Source organism: Helianthus annuus, chromosome 15 (assembly GCF_002127325.2).
Source record: "Helianthus annuus cultivar XRQ/B chromosome 15, HanXRQr2.0-SUNRISE, whole genome shotgun sequence".
Taxonomy (NCBI): domain Eukaryota; kingdom Viridiplantae; phylum Streptophyta; class Magnoliopsida; order Asterales; family Asteraceae; genus Helianthus; species Helianthus annuus.
In genome coordinates, this window is record NC_035447.2 from 157,722,330 (window position 1) to 157,741,692 (window position 19,363).

Below are 19,363 nucleotides of genomic sequence, written 5' to 3' on the forward strand. Positions count from 1 at the left end.
GTATGACCTAATCATGCATCAATTAAGTCATGAACGAACACAATTAAATGTATAATTAATTGTTAAGTTGTACGGGATTACCATTATTTTTGCCAGTTCTCACAAGGAGGATGCATGTCGGTGGACACTGGGCGGTTTGTTGGGAATCTCTTCAGACCATCATGGAGCGGGATAGGGCACGGGAGTTTATTCCCGCTGGTTCACTGTGGGATCGGCTTTTTGAGCTATCACATATGCCTAGCTACAGGGAGATACTCGTCGAGGTTCTATCGTCGTTCGAGTTTCGTCCTCGTCGGGCAGACCAACTTATGGACCGACGCACCCCCTCGCTCGAGGTTTGTTTTTGCCTGGCTAGCCAGGCGCGTGCTATGTCGCTTTCAGAGTTTGCGACTCGATGCGGTTTATACCAGGAGGCTGAGATCGCTACGGATCTCTATACGCAGGTACGTTTAATATTAATTTTTGTATTGTTATTATTATTATTTTAATATATAACATTTAACACTTAATACTAATAACGTTTAATGAACATACGTGTAAACAGGGTTTGGAAATGGCTGATAAGCCCACGCTTTTAAGGTTTTGGGTTGTGATTTCGTATAAGGAGAATTGGGACCACGTGAACTCCAAGGGGAGGGTTTCGTGTATTGTTGACCCGTGTTTCAGGTACGTTAGTTATTATTGTATGTTTATTTAACGAGCGTACGTTCGTAAAGCGCGTACATCCAAAATATATAATATTTGTATTTTATCGTCGAAGTTGTATGTTTATTTAACGAGCGTACATCCGTAACGCACGTCGAAACCATAATGAGTCTAAAATATATAGAGTAAAGTTCCCGTACAAATAACTTTAACGTACTAAATGTACGAAAGCTACAAGATTTACTGCAGTAATATCCAAGGGGAGTCTGTGAATGCATATGCATATGTCTATCGCTTCTGTCAATCACGTATCGTAGCTAAGAAATGGTCAAGACAAGGTTTAGAAGTGTAGATATTTAGATAAGGTTCATACTTTGTTAAGAAGTCCATCCTTGATTAAGTGTCGATCCTTAGATAAAAGTCCATTAGTACGAGGAGTTCATTTGTACGAAATGGGTGCAAGTGTTAGTAAGGATGGACTCACCCTATAAATAGGAGGAGTCTTGTATCATTTTATAACTTTTGCTCATTTGGAGATTAGAGAGCAAGATTGATTCAAGGTGCTTGTAATTGTCAAGATTATCAATAGAATCAACGTTTAATTATGTTCTTGTGTCTGATCCACTCACGTACACGAATTCTGCACGTGATACGTGATTTTTGCATTCATCGAGATTACGAAATCGATCCGAAAACGAACAAAAATTTTTGTCGAAGTAATTCGTTTTTATGTTCTTTACATGAGTTTGAAGAAAATCGTATTCCAACAATTATCGTCCAAGACTCTTGTGATAGAGGTGGGCGGAGGTGACGGTGGAGGTGTGTGGGGGTGGGCTTTTTAGGTGGCGGGGATGAATGAGTTTGGTGGTGCTTCACAATCGTTGGAAACAAATGGAGTGGTCGGAGTTGAAGATCACCAGAGAAGAAAGGAGTGATCGGAGTTGAGATCACTGGAAAAACGTGATGTGGGGGGGGGATTTTTAATTTTAAATATTTATTGGTGGGGCCTACTACATATTTTAAATGCTTTATTTGAATTTTTGTAATGTTTTAATTATTTTTCTGAGTAAACAGCCATTTTGGTCCCTGTGGTTTGGGCACTTTTGCCATTTTAGTCCAAATCTCAAACTTTTTAAATCTGGGTCCCTGTGGTTTTACTTTTATTGCCATTTTAGTCCAAAATCCAAAAACCCCCTATTTTGACCGTTGAAAGCTGATTGTTTTGTCCTTTTGTTCAGGGGTATTTTGGTCATTTTAATTTTATTATAACATATACAAAATCCCAAACACCCCTAAATCTCTGCACTTCCTCTCTCTCTCTAAACACCCCCTTTCTCTCTCTCTTCTCTCTCTCTAGTTCATCATTTCTTTTTTCCATTTGTTGATCTCAGCAATATGTGAAACATCAGCAGTTTAAAAACCCCAATCCAAAAATCTTTGACCCTATTTAAAAGCACCCATCTCCCTCTTCACCTGTTCAAAAACCCCAATCCAAACCCTAATAAGCCACCTCCATCACCGTAATCAGCCACCACCTCCACCCGTTATGATCAACCCACTGATTAAGCTGGTCAACACGAACAACAAGCTTCGTAACAGAATACAAGATCCAGTAAAAGACAAGAGCAGTAGCAATAAGCAAAGTGTTGCATTGACTCTTCATGATTGACTTCTGGTGATGAAGGTGTTCAGACGGTGAACAGTTAACCGATTCGCAACTGGGTCTGGTCTCATACTTCAAGTAGATATCGGCCAACAGGAAGAGGCAGAAGGGGACCACTGAGAGATGAAATGGGGTTTGTGAGGAAGATGAAATGGGGATTTGATGGGGGTGGGTTAGTGAGCAAGTAATGGATGAATCAATGGTGGAGAAGTATATGTGGATCTATTGGTCATAGCAGATCAGAGAATGGTGGGTGGAACGGCGGTGGTGGGCGGAGGTTTAGAAGGTGTTTGCGGCAGAGGTGGAAGGTGGTGATACAAAGTGGTGGGAGGATGTTGGGTAACAGAATGCGTTGTGGTTGGTTTCGCCGGAGGTTGTGTGCAATGGTGGTTCATAGTTGTGATGGGCGCCGATGTTGACAGTGGTGGTTGATCGATGTCGTAAGGTCGGTCAAAAATATAATTAAAAAGTGTCATATTCACCTTTTACTAGTAAAGGGCAAGTAGGGTGTCGAATCCACGGGGAATCAGTGGAAAGTGTAAAAGTTCGTTGTTTCAATTATCATCTATGTCTAAACTAATTGCTTTTTGCAGTTGTGAGAATGATTGCGAAAACAAATGTAAATTAGAATTGTAAACAATTATGAGAAAAGGGACCAATCTCCGGGTTTTCAGGTTATGCAGAAAATCGGTTTACTTAGTTACTACCAATTGGAAATCACATAGACATGATTTGTAAACTTGTTTTGATAAATAATTAACGGACAATATATTTGATTGCAATGATCCACGATCGAAACCGAAAGATTGATGCAAATGAATAGTAATCCAATTAATTACCAATTTTAGATTTCATAAACATTAACCAGTTCAATGATTAAAGGTTGAAGACAATGACAACTTAGAATTTAATCCCAATTGTTGATGACAAACCAAATAATTGATGAACAAGAATGATTACGATAATCAAATAGTGTTTAATCAAAACAAAAACAATAGGAACGACTAACCGAAGGTTTAACCGAATCCTAATCCAAAAATTCGTAACATACGCAAACCCGATGTTCAAACATAAACCCTAGTCCCGGAGACGGTCACGAAACGACCAGCCGCTCATGATGTGTGAACAACCTTCTATAGCTTGAAAGAGAGTTGAAGGCATGATGACTTGGTGAGTCGTAGCTGATCGATGATGATGTCTCATGTTCTACGGCTGCCAATTTCGTGATGATGTTGGATGTTGGGCCGTGAGTTTTATGGAGCCCAAAAATAATGAAGGGTTTGCCCACTTTTCGATGGTGATGATAGGTCCATGATTCAAAAGCCCAAAATTGTTTTATGGCTGCCATCTTTCATGATAAGGATGATGTCCACGAATTAAGTTTTTTTAAAAAACCTTTAAACTCCACCCAAAACTACACATGTGCCAACTCCTTTTCAATCCGTCACTTACGGTTAAAAGCCGTAAAACACATGTCAAACATTCTGTTCCTCTTGAACCTTATGTTAGACTAAAAGTCAATGTGCACTACCAACTCCACATTTTCTCAATATTAGGGATTAAAAGAATATTAATTCCTTCCACCATATATGCATGTATATGTATTTGTGAATGATGGGTGATGTAATGTTTAGAAAACAAAACCCAATCTCACGTGAGGTTTTGTTGCCTTCTCAAAGTCCCCATAATATTCCTTCTCAAATACAACTTCCCATAATGACACTTGCCCCCCCCCCCCGAACTTTAGTAACTCATATGTCTTGCATATTAAAGCTATTTTCCAACCCGAACACATACCGAACAATCTTGTTTAACCCGTTTATCATCTTTGGATGTTCCGCTTCATCTCTAAGCTCTTTAACTTCATCGAATTAAGCAAGTAAACCTGCAAAACCACCATTTCTCGTCGTTATCTTATTCGATACATATACTTACTTAAACCGAATAAAACACACAAGTTAAACACTTTAAAACTCGGTTTTCACTCTCTACATCACATTCCCACACTTACCTTTGATTCTCCTCAAGCAAACTGATACGGAACTACTCACCATAGTAACAACACCTCTAAACCCCTTAACCGATGCAACAATTTAAGTCCCAAGTCATACCCGTTCCATAGACTAACACAATCGAGATTGACAGCCCGACAAGCAATTGGTGTGATTTATAAAACCTAAGGCTTGTCTCTTCAAAACTAACATGCTTAGGATAACACATGCTACACGCCCCTCACAATCAACTCTCCTCTCGGTTTAAAAATATGAACTAGCGTGTAATGTACTAGCAATTATAACACTCAAAACCAAACATGAAATTCTATAATCATAAGCTTGTATAACAATCATACCTCCACTGTATCATATAACATGGCACATATCAAAAGGACTTTCGGTTTTGGGCTTAGGCTAAGGGTAGGAGATTTTTTTGGCTTATATATATATTTTTTTCTTTTTCGTGGCGAACAAACAAACGACCAAACCGTGATGACTTTATTTGCAAAACACATAACATACTTTTGGGTTGGTTTCTACCCAAGACAATATAACAATATTCACAAAACTTTCTTTTTGTTTTTTTTTTTTCTCTTTTTTTTCTATTTTTTTTCTTTTCTTTGTTTTCTCTTTTTTTTTTCATTTATTCAAAGCTTGTCATTCACGGTCGGTATCAAACAATTCACTTTTGGTGGACAAACAAAAGGGTAAATAGGCTCAACAGGGCTACTAAGGGTGATAACTAGGTAGACACAAAACAAACAGGTGTACGGGATATCCTAATGCCTTTATCATTTACGTGCACATATCAAACCACAGTCTCAGCATGTATCAATTCATACAAGTTCTAACACAGAATAACACGCGGCCTGCCCTCAACAAATGAATTCAATATGTAAATCATTCTATCATTCTACAGGCTCAAAATTCTCACCAAAGAAGGGTAAAAAGGCTGCCGACACGTAGCATATGCAATCTAAAGCATGTTACCCCTAAATAGACATCTCTTTTCATTTCTTTTTTTTCTAAGAACACATGTCGGACCTACTCTCATGAAACTTAAAGGAACGACCATGACAAGGGACTACGTTAGTTTACTACCGGCAAGGGACCCATTAGTGATTGAAACATTTGGTTTTCATATCCATTTAGTTCACTTAAGGCGATGAAATCCTTTAAAATTTTTCAAAATTTTCAATTTTTTTTCACTTTTCATCGTTTTCAATCACTTTCAACCTCTTTCAAACTCTGTCCCAAACCTTTCCCTCCCCGGGTTTCCATATCCCCACACTTGGGCGACATTGTCCCCAATGTATAGTGCTTTTAAAACAAACCCGGGAATACCAACTAACAAACATCATGAGCGACCATTCCTAACACAATTAGCAAAAACACATTCCCTAAACACAATATAGTTTAACACCACCAACTACGCGAATAAAAATGCGATAATAAAAGTGGAACAGACTCCCCTGGTTTAAAGTGTAGAATCCTCATGCGTCATGTTCCACCACGACCGTATAGCATTCCATTCGCAGTCGTGTCCAACAAGTACTCAGGTCAATCTCTACAATTAGTGTGCAAATCATCCCCGTCCAAATGGAGATTGAGTATGGACAGTTCTGACTGAACTCTAATCCCGCGCATCGTCCGCAATTGCAACTAGAACGTAATGGGACTTCACCAAACATCCCCACACTTGGACCATTGCATCCGTAGAGATTAATAACCTGATAACCTGAAAAAATAATCACGCAAAAACAAAACAAATACACACTACTCTACATCCTCGGGCTGCCTCCCGAGAGCGCTAAGTTTATAGGTCTTCAGCCAGACCGTACCTGACGTTCGTTCATGGGGGTCGAAGTGAACATTTACCCACCGAGTTTCCTGCATATGCTCGGTAATTGACACTCCAAATTCCTATCTGCTCTCTTCTGCCAACGATATTTGTCGAATCAAATCGGAACAAGTGAAATCCACACTTGCCTACCAAATTTCCAAGGTGTGCTCGATAGTTGACCTGTCGAGTCTTCACCTTCTTCCCTATCATGAGTACGTCTATTGGATCATTGCTTAGCCGCTTCAATATACCATGCCCGAGATCTTCTCTACTCACCTTTCTCTTATTCCCACTCGAGCCATCATCCCCCACTTTGTTAATTGAAGTAATCAAAGTATGCAGCGGTTCGGGATAAACTTGGACTACACCAGTCTCTAGTTCTTCAGTGGGTGCTAAGTCTTCATGTGGGTTTAAACCTATAACTTCAAGTTCAGGAAGACTTTCAACCTCTTCTTCATCTTCAACAACCAAAACTGGTATTTCTTGTGTTTCTTCAACAAGTGCAGGCATGGATGTGGTATTATCCTTCACCACCTTCAATGCTGCAATTTGTTCGTCTATTTGATTCGATCGTTGGACCATAGCCTCAGTTCTCAACCTACTCTCTTGTGCCACCTCCCTCATAATATCCATGATTTCATCAAGTTTAGAATTTTGGTGTTTACCTTGACAATCATTTTGACTTTGGTGTGGCTGATCTGAACTCACTTGGTAATTACCATGATTACACCATTGATTTCGCATATTAAAGTCATTGTATGTTGACTCAGAGTAGTCATGGTAACGACCATTATAATCTTCTTGGTATCTTGAGAAGGGCACAACCTCGGATTCGTACTCATAGTAATCCAAATTTTGCTCATACCTGTGGTTGACATTTGACTGATAGTGTCCCTGATATGAAGGTGCCTTGTACCCAGACATCAATTTTTCTTTCCAAAACACTGGGTCTGTCCAAAACACTAGGCAATCTTCATCTATGTGAATTTTCCCACAACAAGGGCATGACTGTAACACCTCGAAATTTTTGCGTCCAATAATGTGCCGACACGTGTCCTAAGTCTACACGTGGCATTGAAGGACTAAAATTGACAAACCTTGAATATATGTAAATTCGAGGATTATAAATGTCAATCAAGGGTAATATACTTTATAGTATCCCTAAATGATGCTCGTACCTTCAAACGGATAAATCATGGATCGTACGGAAACGAAACGCGAAAGAAAGTGAGAGATTACAAGTTATAGGGGTTAAACGTGTCAACATGTTTAATTATACCTCTGAGTGACCATTTAACGAACCCGAGGCTTCGTAACAGTAAAATACGCTCACTAGAATATAATATATAAATTTCGCGAAGTTCCGTTTTAAAACGAGAAAGTTATGATCAAATCCGTATGCGAGGGGTAAAAAGCGTCAATAATAAAAGTTAAAACCTTTCTAATAATATTGAAAATAACCAAGGGACTGAATAATACATATAAATAACACGAGGCCCTTAGTTGTAAATAACCAAGGGCCAAATCGCAAAGTTGCCCCTTCGGTTCCGAAAGGTCAGGTTATTAATTACAAAGATTCTGATCATGATTATAAAAGATTCAAGTTACCCCTTCAAAACCCGAAAGGTCAAGTTGATGATTACTAAAGATTTCATTATTTATTACTAAAGATTTTATCATTATTACCAAGATTTAGTCATGATTATAAAATATTCAAGTTACCCCTTCAAAACCCGAAAGGTCAGGTTAATGATTACGAAAGATTTCGTTATTAATTACCAGATTCTCGTAATCATTTCAAAAGATTTAAAAGCCTTGAAAAACCACCCTCTCGCGACCCGCGTTGAGATTTGGGGTAAGTGAAGGCGGGCCGCGAGCCCCCTAAGATACGCGCATGATTTTAAAAACCAGGCGACCCGCGTACAAGGTGCATGGTTCCCCCATGCGGGCCGCGTCAGGCGCCCAGATGCAGAAACATGCTTAACTTGGCTGTTCAGCCTTCTAAAAGCCATGACCTGCATTTAAACCTTCAAAGTGACCCCTAAACAACTCCTAAACACTAGGGACACATGTTGGAAGGTTGGGGTTAGTTGAGGGACTTGTGTGTCAAAATTTGTTGTGAAACCTTACTATAAAAGGGCATGTTTGGTTCATAACCAACACACAACTCAAAACACACTCCTCTGGTCATTCTAAAGGCTCTCAAGCATTTCTCTGTATACTCTAAGCAAGACCCAACTTCTGTAAGTCGTCTAGATCCTTTGTAGTTTGATTTATGCTTAGATAACTACTAGAAACCAAACCGTCGTAACTACGGTTTGACTTCAAAATAAATCCATAATGGCTCAGTCTTATTGCGGATCAAAAGTAGTTATGAGTTGGTATTTATGTGGGTAATAAACCCCTAAAAGGGTTTCCCCTGATCACCACTCTAACCATGTCAAATGTCGAGTCAAACGTGCACCTAAAAAAGTCAACAGAATGTCGTTTTGGCGAATCTTGCATAATCGGTAATGTATATGCTATGAAACCTATTTAGACACTCATAAAACATGATATTAAGTATATAAACTTGTTTGCGCTCGTTTGAATCGACCATTTGCTATATTGAACCGGTTCGGAGCCGAATGTCGCAAAAGTTTGACTTTTGCATTGACTTCAGTTCTGACCCGTTTTAGTGAGGTATAGATATGCCTTAGGACTCTCTTAGGACCAGGTTACATGATGGTATAACCCTCTGTGACCGGTTCATTGTGTGTCCGAGTCTTTTACGCATTTCCGCTAATCGCCTAAAAGTTGACCGTAACGCCCTTTATAAATTTAAACGAGGTTTTCGGACATGTGAACGGATCATGACCTTGGTTACTGATTTCTAAACATGTCCCAAAAATTTCATGTCAATCCGAGGTCCAGAATAGGAGTTATGCCAAATGGCGCAAATTTCGGAACTTTGGTAATTAAATAGCGCATTTAGCATAACGCCTACCTAAACCAAGATTTCGTCCCCAAAACTTTTACCTACTGTTGTAAAATAATATTTGGGGATTTTTAAAGATTTTTAATCATTTTTACCCTGCTCATAACCTACGGTTATGGCTACGGTTCGGTAAATACCGAATATACCCTTTTGGGCCGTAACTTGAGTTCTATAAGGTCTTTTGACCCGATTCCAGTTGCTACTGATTTTAAATAATAAATAAAGTATTTTAGACTTTATAAACTGGTCGGGAAACTCAGATTCCCTGTAGAACTCATAAACCCCTTTAAGAATCTTTAAAATGACCGAAAAACCCCTACGGGGCGTATAAAGGACAAAAACTCGTTACGGGCATTACGGAAGGTATCCTACTGATACCACAACCTCTTTAAGGCATATTAACTTAGGAAACAAGCGTAAGACTCTTACGGTTACCCGATGCGCCTTTTGCGCGTACGGTTCGGCGTACGTAACTAGTTTACATGAATTAGCCGATGCGGGTCAAACCATATTGTTTTGACCCCAAAATCCAGAGTGTGAATGTAAGACCCATATAAAACAAGTCTTCGAACTTGTTTGGGCGAAATCACCACTTGTTCCCGGTTTTCGCCTTTCACGCGATTAAACCGTATATATTCCTTTGAAACTGACCGGTCTAAGCTACGGCTATTATAAAGACCCGTTAGGATTCTAATAGGTTGATAAAACCTTCGTTCCAGATTAGGAGCCCAGTAAAAGTACTTGCGACTACTGATTAGAATATACGGCTGAGTTATTATTCTTGCTATTTAAGACAGGAGCTAGCTCAGGTAAATACTCTTAACTTATTTCCCTATACGGGCTTGGGATACGGTATAATAATACCGCTTGGTCGGGTATTGAATATTTAATCGGATTGTGATTAAGTTATTGAGGTAACCCGGTTTGATCTGTATTGTTTGAAATAAAAGCCTTTAGGGGTTAATGACCATGTCCCGGATATCCTTGACATCATTGTATTATAAAATGGTCACGTCTTATGCACGGGGTGTAGGCATACACCTGACAGTTGCATAAGGGAAACGGTATCTCACGCTCAGTGGGCCTATACTTGTGATGTGTCTGTTAATCTTGACTCGGTTTCTATATCGGGCCCTGAACGTACAACGAACATGTAAAACTGTATACAAGATCATAACTATGATTGTCCCAAGTTATAAAAAGATTAATCTTGCCTCTGGGTATTTTAATCAAAAGATATTTTGTGCCATGTGCATTCAAATAAATTTTCAATCATTTTCCAAAATGAGTCAGTTGAGTGTATTTACCAGTGTAAACTGACGTATTTTTCCAAAAAGATTAAGTGCAGGTGCTATACGTAATAGGCTGGCTACTCCGGGCATCATTATTCAAGACTTGCAAGCTTTAGATGTCAAAGTCTGTTGAACAATACTTTTCGATATTATTATTTGATCCCCTGTGGATACCTTTCGACTATTTGTAATACATTTGATATTACGAACAATAGTTGAATACAATTATCTTTATGCTTCCGCTGTGCATTATTATATTGTGTGGTTTGACTATGATGTCTCCAACTACGTCACGGTAATCCCCACCGGGCCCACCGGTGATACACGTGGAAATCGGGGTGCGACAATGACTGATGAGCTCTATCCATGATCCAAAGATTTCACTTCCTGCACAAACAAACTAAAATACCCACGTAGAAACTAACTTATATAAAAACTATAAACTACAGGAAATATTTTTGGATTTTTTTTCTTTCAAATTTTTTTTAGAAAAACAACTTACTATACACTAAGTGCACCGATTCCCCGGCAACGGCGCCATTTTGATCGATGTCGTAAGGTCGGTCAAAAATATAATTAAAAAGTGTCCTATTCACCTTTTACTAGTAAAAGGCAAGTAGGGTGTCGAATCCACGGGGAATCAGTGGAAAGTGTAAAAGTTCGTTGTTTCAATTATCATCTATGTCTAAACTAATTGCTTTTTGCAGTTGTGAGAATGATTGCGAAAACAAATGTAAATTAGAGTTGTAAACAATTATGAGAAAAGGGACCAATCTCCGGGTTTTCAGGTTATGCAGAAAATCGGTTTACTTAGTTACTACCAATTGGAAATCACATAGACATGATTTGTAAACTTGTTTTGATAAATAATTAACGGACAATATATTTGATTGCAATGATCCACGATCGAAACCGAAAGATTGATGCAAATGAATAGTAATCCAATTAATTACCAATTTTAGATTTCATAAACATTAACCAGTTTAATGATTAAAGGTTGAAGACAATGACAACTTAGAATTTAATCCCAATTGTTGATGACAAACCAAATAATTGATGAACAAGAATGATTACGATAATCAAATAGTGTTTAATCAAAACAAAAACAATAGGAACGACTAACCGAAGGTTTAACCGAATCCTAATTCAAAAATTCGTAACATACGCAAACCCGATGTTCAAACATAAACCCTAGTCCCGGAGACGGTCACGAAACGACTAGCCGCTCATGATGTGTGAACAACCTTCTATAGCTTGAAAGAGAGTTGAAGGCATGATGACTTGGTGAGTCGTAGTTGATCGATGATGATGTCTCATGTTCTACGGCTGCCAATTTCGTGATGATGTTGGATGTTGGGCCATGAGTTTTATGGAGCCCAAAAATAATGAAGGGTTTGCCCACTTTTCGATGGTGATGATAGGTCCATGATTCAAAAGCCCAAAATTGTTTTATGGCTGCCATCTTTCGTGATAAGGATGATATCCACGAATTAAGTTTTTTTAAAAAACCTTTAAACTCCACCCAAAACTACACATGTGCCAACTCCTTTTCAATCCGTCACTTACGGTTAACAGCCGTAAAACATGTGTCAAACATTCTATTCCTCTTGAACCTTATGTTGGATTAAAAGTCAATGTGCACTACCAACTCCACATTTTCTCAATATTAGGGATTAAAAGAATATTAATTCTTTCCACCATATATGCATGTATATGTATTTGTGAATGATGGGTGATGTGATGTTTAGAAAACAAAACCCAATCTCACGTGAGGTTTTGTTGCCTTCTCAAAGTCCCCATAATATTCCTTCTCAAATACAACTTCCCATAATGACACTTGCCCCCCCTGAACTTTAGTAACTCATATGTCTTGCATATTAAAGCTATTTTCCAACCCGAACACATACCGAACAATCTTGTTTAACCCGTTTATCATCTTTGGATGTTCCGCTTCATCTCTAAGCTTTTTAACTTCATCGAATTAAGCAAGTAAACCTGCAAAACCACCATTTCTCGTCGTTATCTTATTCGATACATATACTTACTTAAACCGAATAAAACACACAAGTTAAACACTTTAAAACTCGGTTTTCACTCACTACATCAGTGGTGAAGGATGGGGAACAGATGTAAATGGGGAAGATGAATATAAATAAGGGTAATTAAAGGAATTAATAATGTATTTAATTTAGTTTTTTAATTAAGAAAATGTTAAATAAAAAGCAGTTTGACAAAAATACCCCTGCACAAAAGGACAAAATAGGCAGGTTGCAACAGTAAAAAAAGGGAGTTTTTGAATTTTGGACTAAAATAACAATAAAAGTGAAACCACAGGGACCCAGATTTAAAAAGTTTGAGATTTGGACTAAAATGGCAAAAGTACCCAAACCACAGGGACCAAAATGACAGTTTACTCTATTTTTCTAATAAAAAGGGCAATCTGGTCATTTCACATCACTTTAACTGAACAAACTAACACCCATCCAACATAGGGACTATTTGAGTAACAAGTGAACAAACCACATGAAACAAACATGTTATTATAAAAAGTTGAGGACTAAAGGTGACAAAATGACAGACCACAGAGACTATCTGAGCAATTAACTCTAAACTTTAATTCAAAACTACAATAAAAATTTAAGAGAAAAATTATAAGTTTATTGAATTTAGAGTATTGAGTTTATAAACTTTAATTCAAAGCTACAATAAAAGTTAAGAGAAAAATTATAAGTTTATAATTATATGAACCAAATTTAGATTTCATTTAAAGAAAAAACACCAAAAACAAACGAAAGTTGCTAGAATTCTTATTTTCCAAGTTCTTTGACCCTTAAGTTTATAATTATATGAACCAAATTTAGATTTCATGGTATAGCCCAGTTGGTCAGGTGAGTTTTCCATAAGGTTTCTCCTCTGAGGAGGTTACAGGTTTGATACCTGCTGTGTACATATTGGGATTTCAGTATGGAATTGGACCTGGACAGGGTTTAAAAGCTTCTCTCGCCCTGTGGGGTAGTGGATCATTTGACTCCTACAATTGTCGTTCGAAAAAAAAATATGAAAAAACACCAAAAACAAAGAAAGTTGCTAGAATTCTTATTTTCCAAGTTCTTTGACCCTTACCTAGAGATGAACAAAACGGTTTTTTTTTTTTTTTTATAACCCAAACTGGTTTTGACCTTGATCGGTTCCAAGTCAAACCAGGTTCTGTTTGAAATCTACCGGTTTGAAAGACCGGTTTCATTTCGGTTTATTTTAGGACAAATTTTGTTTTTGTTTTTATAGAAAATTAAACTTTTATTAGTTCTTATAATTTTTATTAATGTTATATATGTTTATATATAAAATACTGGTTTTTCCACCTTTGAAACTGTTTTTTTTTTCAAACCGTTTGATGTAAAAACTGGTTCGGTTCGGCTTTTTGTATGGGGTATGGAACCGGTACCAAACCGCCGGTTTGGAATTATGGAATACAAACTGGGTACGGTGCTGGTTTCGGGTCGGGCGGCAAAACCGGTTCGGTTAACCGGTTTGTTGTTCATCTCTACCTTATCCAATTCGAACCGAACCATGATAAAACAGAAACTTGAGCCGAGCCTGTTTTCCATGTCGGCCCATTAATCCGCCAAACCTCAATTCCAAAAGTAAACCTCCAAAAACATCAATTCAACTCTACATCCATATAACTCTACCAACACATAAACAGATGTATATGTCACTAAGATTACGAAATAAAATCATTGGCTACAAAATCTTTGTTCGACTTTCAAGGAAGAAGGACACACGTCACTTAAACGATACATGTTAAAATGAGGGGGAGACTTACTCAAATTACACTCTTTTTCCCTTGACTAAGTTTTGTCCCATTGGGTTTTCTTAATAGGGTTTTTAATAAGGCAATATACCAAGTATTAGAGGGAGACAATACGCCTTACACTATTTTTCCCTTAGCTGAGGTTTTATCCCACTGGGTTTTCCTGGCAAGGTTTTTAATGAGTCAACATCTCCAAGCGTATAAAGTTGATAACCAAGGGGGAGTGTTATAAACATATATTATTATTATGGTTATCAACACCAAAAATAGATTAGTTTTCTCTCTAAGTTTTGTACTCCTATATATCCCTATTGTATCTCATTGTAAACATACATCAATCAATGAAATATCAAATCGTTTCTCCCTCTATTATTCTTTTCGTTCTCTTCTATTGGTTGCTATTAGGCTAGTTTCACAACAAAGTTTATAATTATATGAATCAAATTTAGATTTCATTTAAAAAATTAAGAGAAAAATTATTAATTATATGAACCAAATTTAGATTTCATTTAGAAAGTTAAGAGAAAAATTATAATTATATGAACCAAATTTAGATTTCATTCAAAGAAAAAACACCAAAAACAAACAAAAGTTGCTAGAATTCTTATTTTCCAAGTTCTTTGACCCTTACGGGTGAACAAAACGTTTTTTTTTAAACCCAAACTGGTTTTGACTTTCATCGGTTCCAGTCAAACCGGGTTCGGTTTGAAATCTACCGGTTTGAAAGACCGGTTTCATTTCAGTTTATTTTAGGACAAATTTTCTTTTTTTTTTTTATAGAAAATTAAACTTTTATTTGTTCTTATAATTTTTATTAATGTTATATATATATTTGTATATAAAATACTGGTTTTTTCTACCTTTGAAACTGGTTTTTTTTTTCAAACCGTTTGGTGTAAAAAGTGGTTCGGTTCGGGGCTTTGTATGGGGTATGGAACCGGTACCAAACCGCCGGTTTGGAATACAAACTGGGTACGGTACTGGTTTTGGGTCTGGTGGCAAAACCGGTTCGGATAACCGGTTTGTTGTTCATCTCTAGCTTACCCAATTCGAACTGAACCATGATAAAACACAAACCAGAGCCGAGACTGTTTTCCATGTCGGCCCATTAATCCACCAAACCTCAATTCCAAAAGAAAACCTCCAAAAGCATCAATTCAACTCTACATCCATATAACTCTACCAACACATAAACAGATGCATATGTCACTAAGATTACGAAATAAAGTCAACCCCCACCCCACCCCACCCCAACCGCTATATTCATTACACATCTTATTTTAGGGTCATTTGGCTCAACTGAAAGAGATCAATGCCAAGCAGATGCTGATATCAGATTCCTATCTTTCCATCCCAACAACATAGCTCCATCTTTCTCCACCAAACTATAGTGCTCCGAGTAACACTTTAGCAAATCCCGGATAACCGAATTCACATACGGACTCAATGGGTTCTGTGTGAACCCCGCCATTGTTAACCTAGACTTCCATTTTCTGAAAAGCTCATGTCTTTCTACTCGTTCAGTTCCCTCGCAGGCTATGATGTTGACTATATCCCGAGCCAGACAATGTTGTTCCACGTTTATCCTTTCTTTTTTATCGCGCGCTAGCATTGTATCGATTGACTCAAACATTGCGGTGTAATAATCCAAAGCTTCTATGAATCTTGGAAGGAAAGCAGCTGTGTTTGTGTTCGATTCTTGTTCGACCAATGTAACCACCTTTGGTGAAAGCGACTTCACCATTCGTAACCTTTCGTCTCGTGGGTTATTCACGTCAACGCTTTCATCGGGTATGTGGTGGAGTTGAAGCGGGAAGTTAACCGCCAGGGCTTCCCCGGGTCTAACATCGAGCATTTCTGTTGTCACAAACGGGGCATAAACCGAAAGCGGGTGAAACTCGATTGGAATGTTGAACTTTTGTGAAACGGCTTCTAACCGTTTTCCAACTAGTTCTAAACCGTCTCCACGGGCATATTTTGAAACCGGATCATCGATCCCCGTGATACGAACATATGGTGGGCCCCCGGGTTTAACAGCAAGTGCTTGTAAAAGCGTCATCCATTGGGTCCCTTGAGCTATTTGGAAGTCTATAATGTGGATTCGGTTTTCATTCTTACAAGCTTCGGCTATCGCACCATTCGCAGCCATGTAACCGAACTTCAAGTACGGGCAAATTTCATATAAAATATGCATGTAAGAAAGCAAATCTTTCCCTTGGGGCTCCCGACATCTTAACGCGCGGTATATATTGTTCCCAGATAACTCCCTTCTAGCCACCAGCCCTTCCACCATATACGCGCCTAGCCTCTGGATTGGGTCACCAGTGATAGAAACCGCAGCCCGTGCACGTTCTACCAAAATCTCAAACTCGTTAATCTTGTTTCCAGCGAGAGCACTTGCACATGCAGTAAGCAGCTGCTTAAGACTATTATTGTTATGATTACTGCCAGATGAAGTGTATCTTGGGCTATACATAGCCTGGGGGTGCACCATGCTTGGACCGCTGGGTTCATGGGTCCACTGTTGTCGCCACATGGTTTGAGCGGAGGGCGGGTTCATGGGCATCGACGCTTCCTTTTCTGGAGCCATAAGAGTTGATTCGATATCCTGAAGAGCGTTTTCCATGTAACGACTACTGCCTGCTTGGTTAAAAGAGCTAGAATCTTCAAAAGAAGGACTAGCACCTGAGCTCAATACTGTGTATGTATCTGATTCGAACGGGGTTGAGAGAGGGCAGTTGGGGGAGTCTCGTGCCTCAAACTTTCGAGACTCGATAGGCGTTGAGGGACCCACGGAAACTTGTGGATAAGGAGAGGAGTAAGATGAGCGTTGACTGGTCAATCTGTAACCATAAAATTGTTCTGAGCCCATGCTATCAAATGACCATTAGATGTTGTAAAGCATTTTCTTGAAAGAACAACTGCAGGATCTACGAATGTCTGTCCAGCCTGCAATCACAACGCAACACTTCAGATACACTCATGATTAATATTCAATCTTTAATCAGCAGACTGTATATAATTGATTAGTCGCATAATGTCAAGAAATATATGTGAGTTTCCAGTGGATTCCTTGAGATGAAAGTTGACATCAAACCCATAAGAAGTCCCAAAATCTCATGAAAGATAGACCAAGAACTAAACTCGTTAATCATGACGAATCTAGAATGATTAACAATTAACAAAAAAAAAAAAAAAAAAAAAAAAAAAAAAAAACATGAGGAAATCTTAGTCTGGATTAATATATTAGAGTGTTTGGATATGATCAAATCTTTGTTTAATAAAATTCAACCCACCTGACCTACCAAATCCTCAACAAAATCAACACTTTGAATCGATTTATTTACTTAACTAAATAACAAAAGAAACGTACTCTTGAGCATTTCACCAAATATGTTATATGAAGAAAAAAAAGCCATGTTAATTGCAGAAAAGAACACCTCGATCAAATCGGAAATTAATGAAATAAAAGTTTCTCTCTAAAGCATTTCAACAAAGTTGTTACAAGTAAAAAAGCCACGTTAATCGCAGAAAAGAACGCTTAGATCATATTGAAATCTAATGAATTAAGCATTTCGTCAAACATGTTATAAGCAAAAAAGCCATGTTAATTGCAGGAAAGAACGCCTCGATCATATCGAAAATTAATGAAATAAAAGTTTCTCTCTTAAGAATTTTAACTAACATGTTAATTGCAGAAAAGAACGCCTCGATCATATCGAAAATTAATGAAATAAAAGTTTCTCTCTTAAGCATTTTAACTAACATGTTATAAGTAAAAAAGCCATCTTAATCGCAGAAAAGAATGCATAGATCATACCGAAATCTAATGAAACAGACATTTCATCAAACATGTTATCAGCAAAAAAGCCATGATAATTGCAGAAAAAGAACGCCTCGATCATATCAAAATCTAATGAAACAAAAGTTTCTTCTCTTAACCATTTCAACAAACATGTTATAAGCAATAAAGCTCACGTTAATTGCAGAGAAGAACACCTCGATCATATCGAAATCTAACGAAACAAAAGTTTCTTCTCTTAAGCATTTAAACAAACACGTTATAAGCAAAAAAGCCATGTTAATTGCAGAAAAGAACGCCTCGATCATATCGAAATCTAATAACACAAAAGTTTCTCTCTTAAGCATTTTAACAAGCATTTCATAAGCAAAAAAAAGCCATGTTAATCACAAAAAAAATTCTTAGATCATATCAAAATCTAATGAAACAAAAGTTTCTTCTGTTGAACATGTTATAAGCAAAAAAATAGCCATGTTAAACTAGAAAAGCACGCCTCGATCATATCGAAATCGAATAGACAAAACTTTCTTCGCTGGAACATTTCATCAAACATCTTATGAGCAAAAAGGCCATTAATTGCAGAAAAGAATGCTCCCATCATATCAAAATCTAATGAAACAAAAGTTCAGTTCTTGTCTTAAGCATTTCATCAAACATGTTATAAGAAATAAAAACCATTTTAATTTCAACGTTTCAATCAAATCGAAATCTAAAGAAACAAAACTTTCTTCTCTTAAGCATTTCATCAAACATGTTATAAGCAAAAAAAGCTTCTTCTCTTAAGCATTTCAACAAACAGGTGGTAAACAGAAGCACAACGAACAAAACTCAAATTACAGTATGAAATTTTAGAAATAAACTCATGCACGTACCTTCAACAAGACGAAAGATTAGTTCTCAGCTGCCATATCTGAAAGTTTATATTATATTATATTTAAGAGCAGGATTTAGAAGATGAAGATTCGACAAAGAAAAGTGACTGGTGTATTTATAGACGTAGGTGGGTAGATGACGGAAGCTAACGGCGCCGTCAGACGCGGCGTTATTTGCAGCAGACACGAGCACTAACGGAGGTTCAACGTCCTGCCGACCATTGCAATAGTGACTTCACTTGATAAGAGAACATTCTTGCCTATTTCTAGTTTCATACTTCTATTGATATGTGTTGTACTTTAGGCACCCGGTTTTTAAATTAGATTGGATTAGGGGTTTCTCCGCTTGTGGGTTTAGGGGGTAGTGCTTTCACGGTGGGTCAGGCTGCTTTAAAGGCTGCTTCGGGTAAAGTGACCAAACATGAGAAAGCGTGCCTTGACAACCAACACGTGTTTATCCC

General features: G+C 37.8%; 1 protein-coding gene across 1 annotated transcript; it reads right to left on the bottom strand.

The window, feature by feature from the left end:
• Positions 1-15,328: 15,328 nt before the first annotated feature.
• On the bottom strand, positions 15,329-19,135 carry LOC110912949 (chitin-inducible gibberellin-responsive protein 1). Its single transcript, XM_022157791.2, has 2 exons — positions 18,903-19,135; positions 15,329-17,177 (listed from the first exon to the last, which is right to left on the bottom strand). The coding sequence occupies exon 2, from the start codon at positions 17,098-17,100 to the stop codon at positions 15,538-15,540; it is 1,563 nt and encodes a 520-aa protein (XP_022013483.1). The 5' UTR covers positions 17,101-17,177; positions 18,903-19,135; the 3' UTR covers positions 15,329-15,537.
• Between the last annotated feature and the right edge of the window lie 228 nt (positions 19,136-19,363).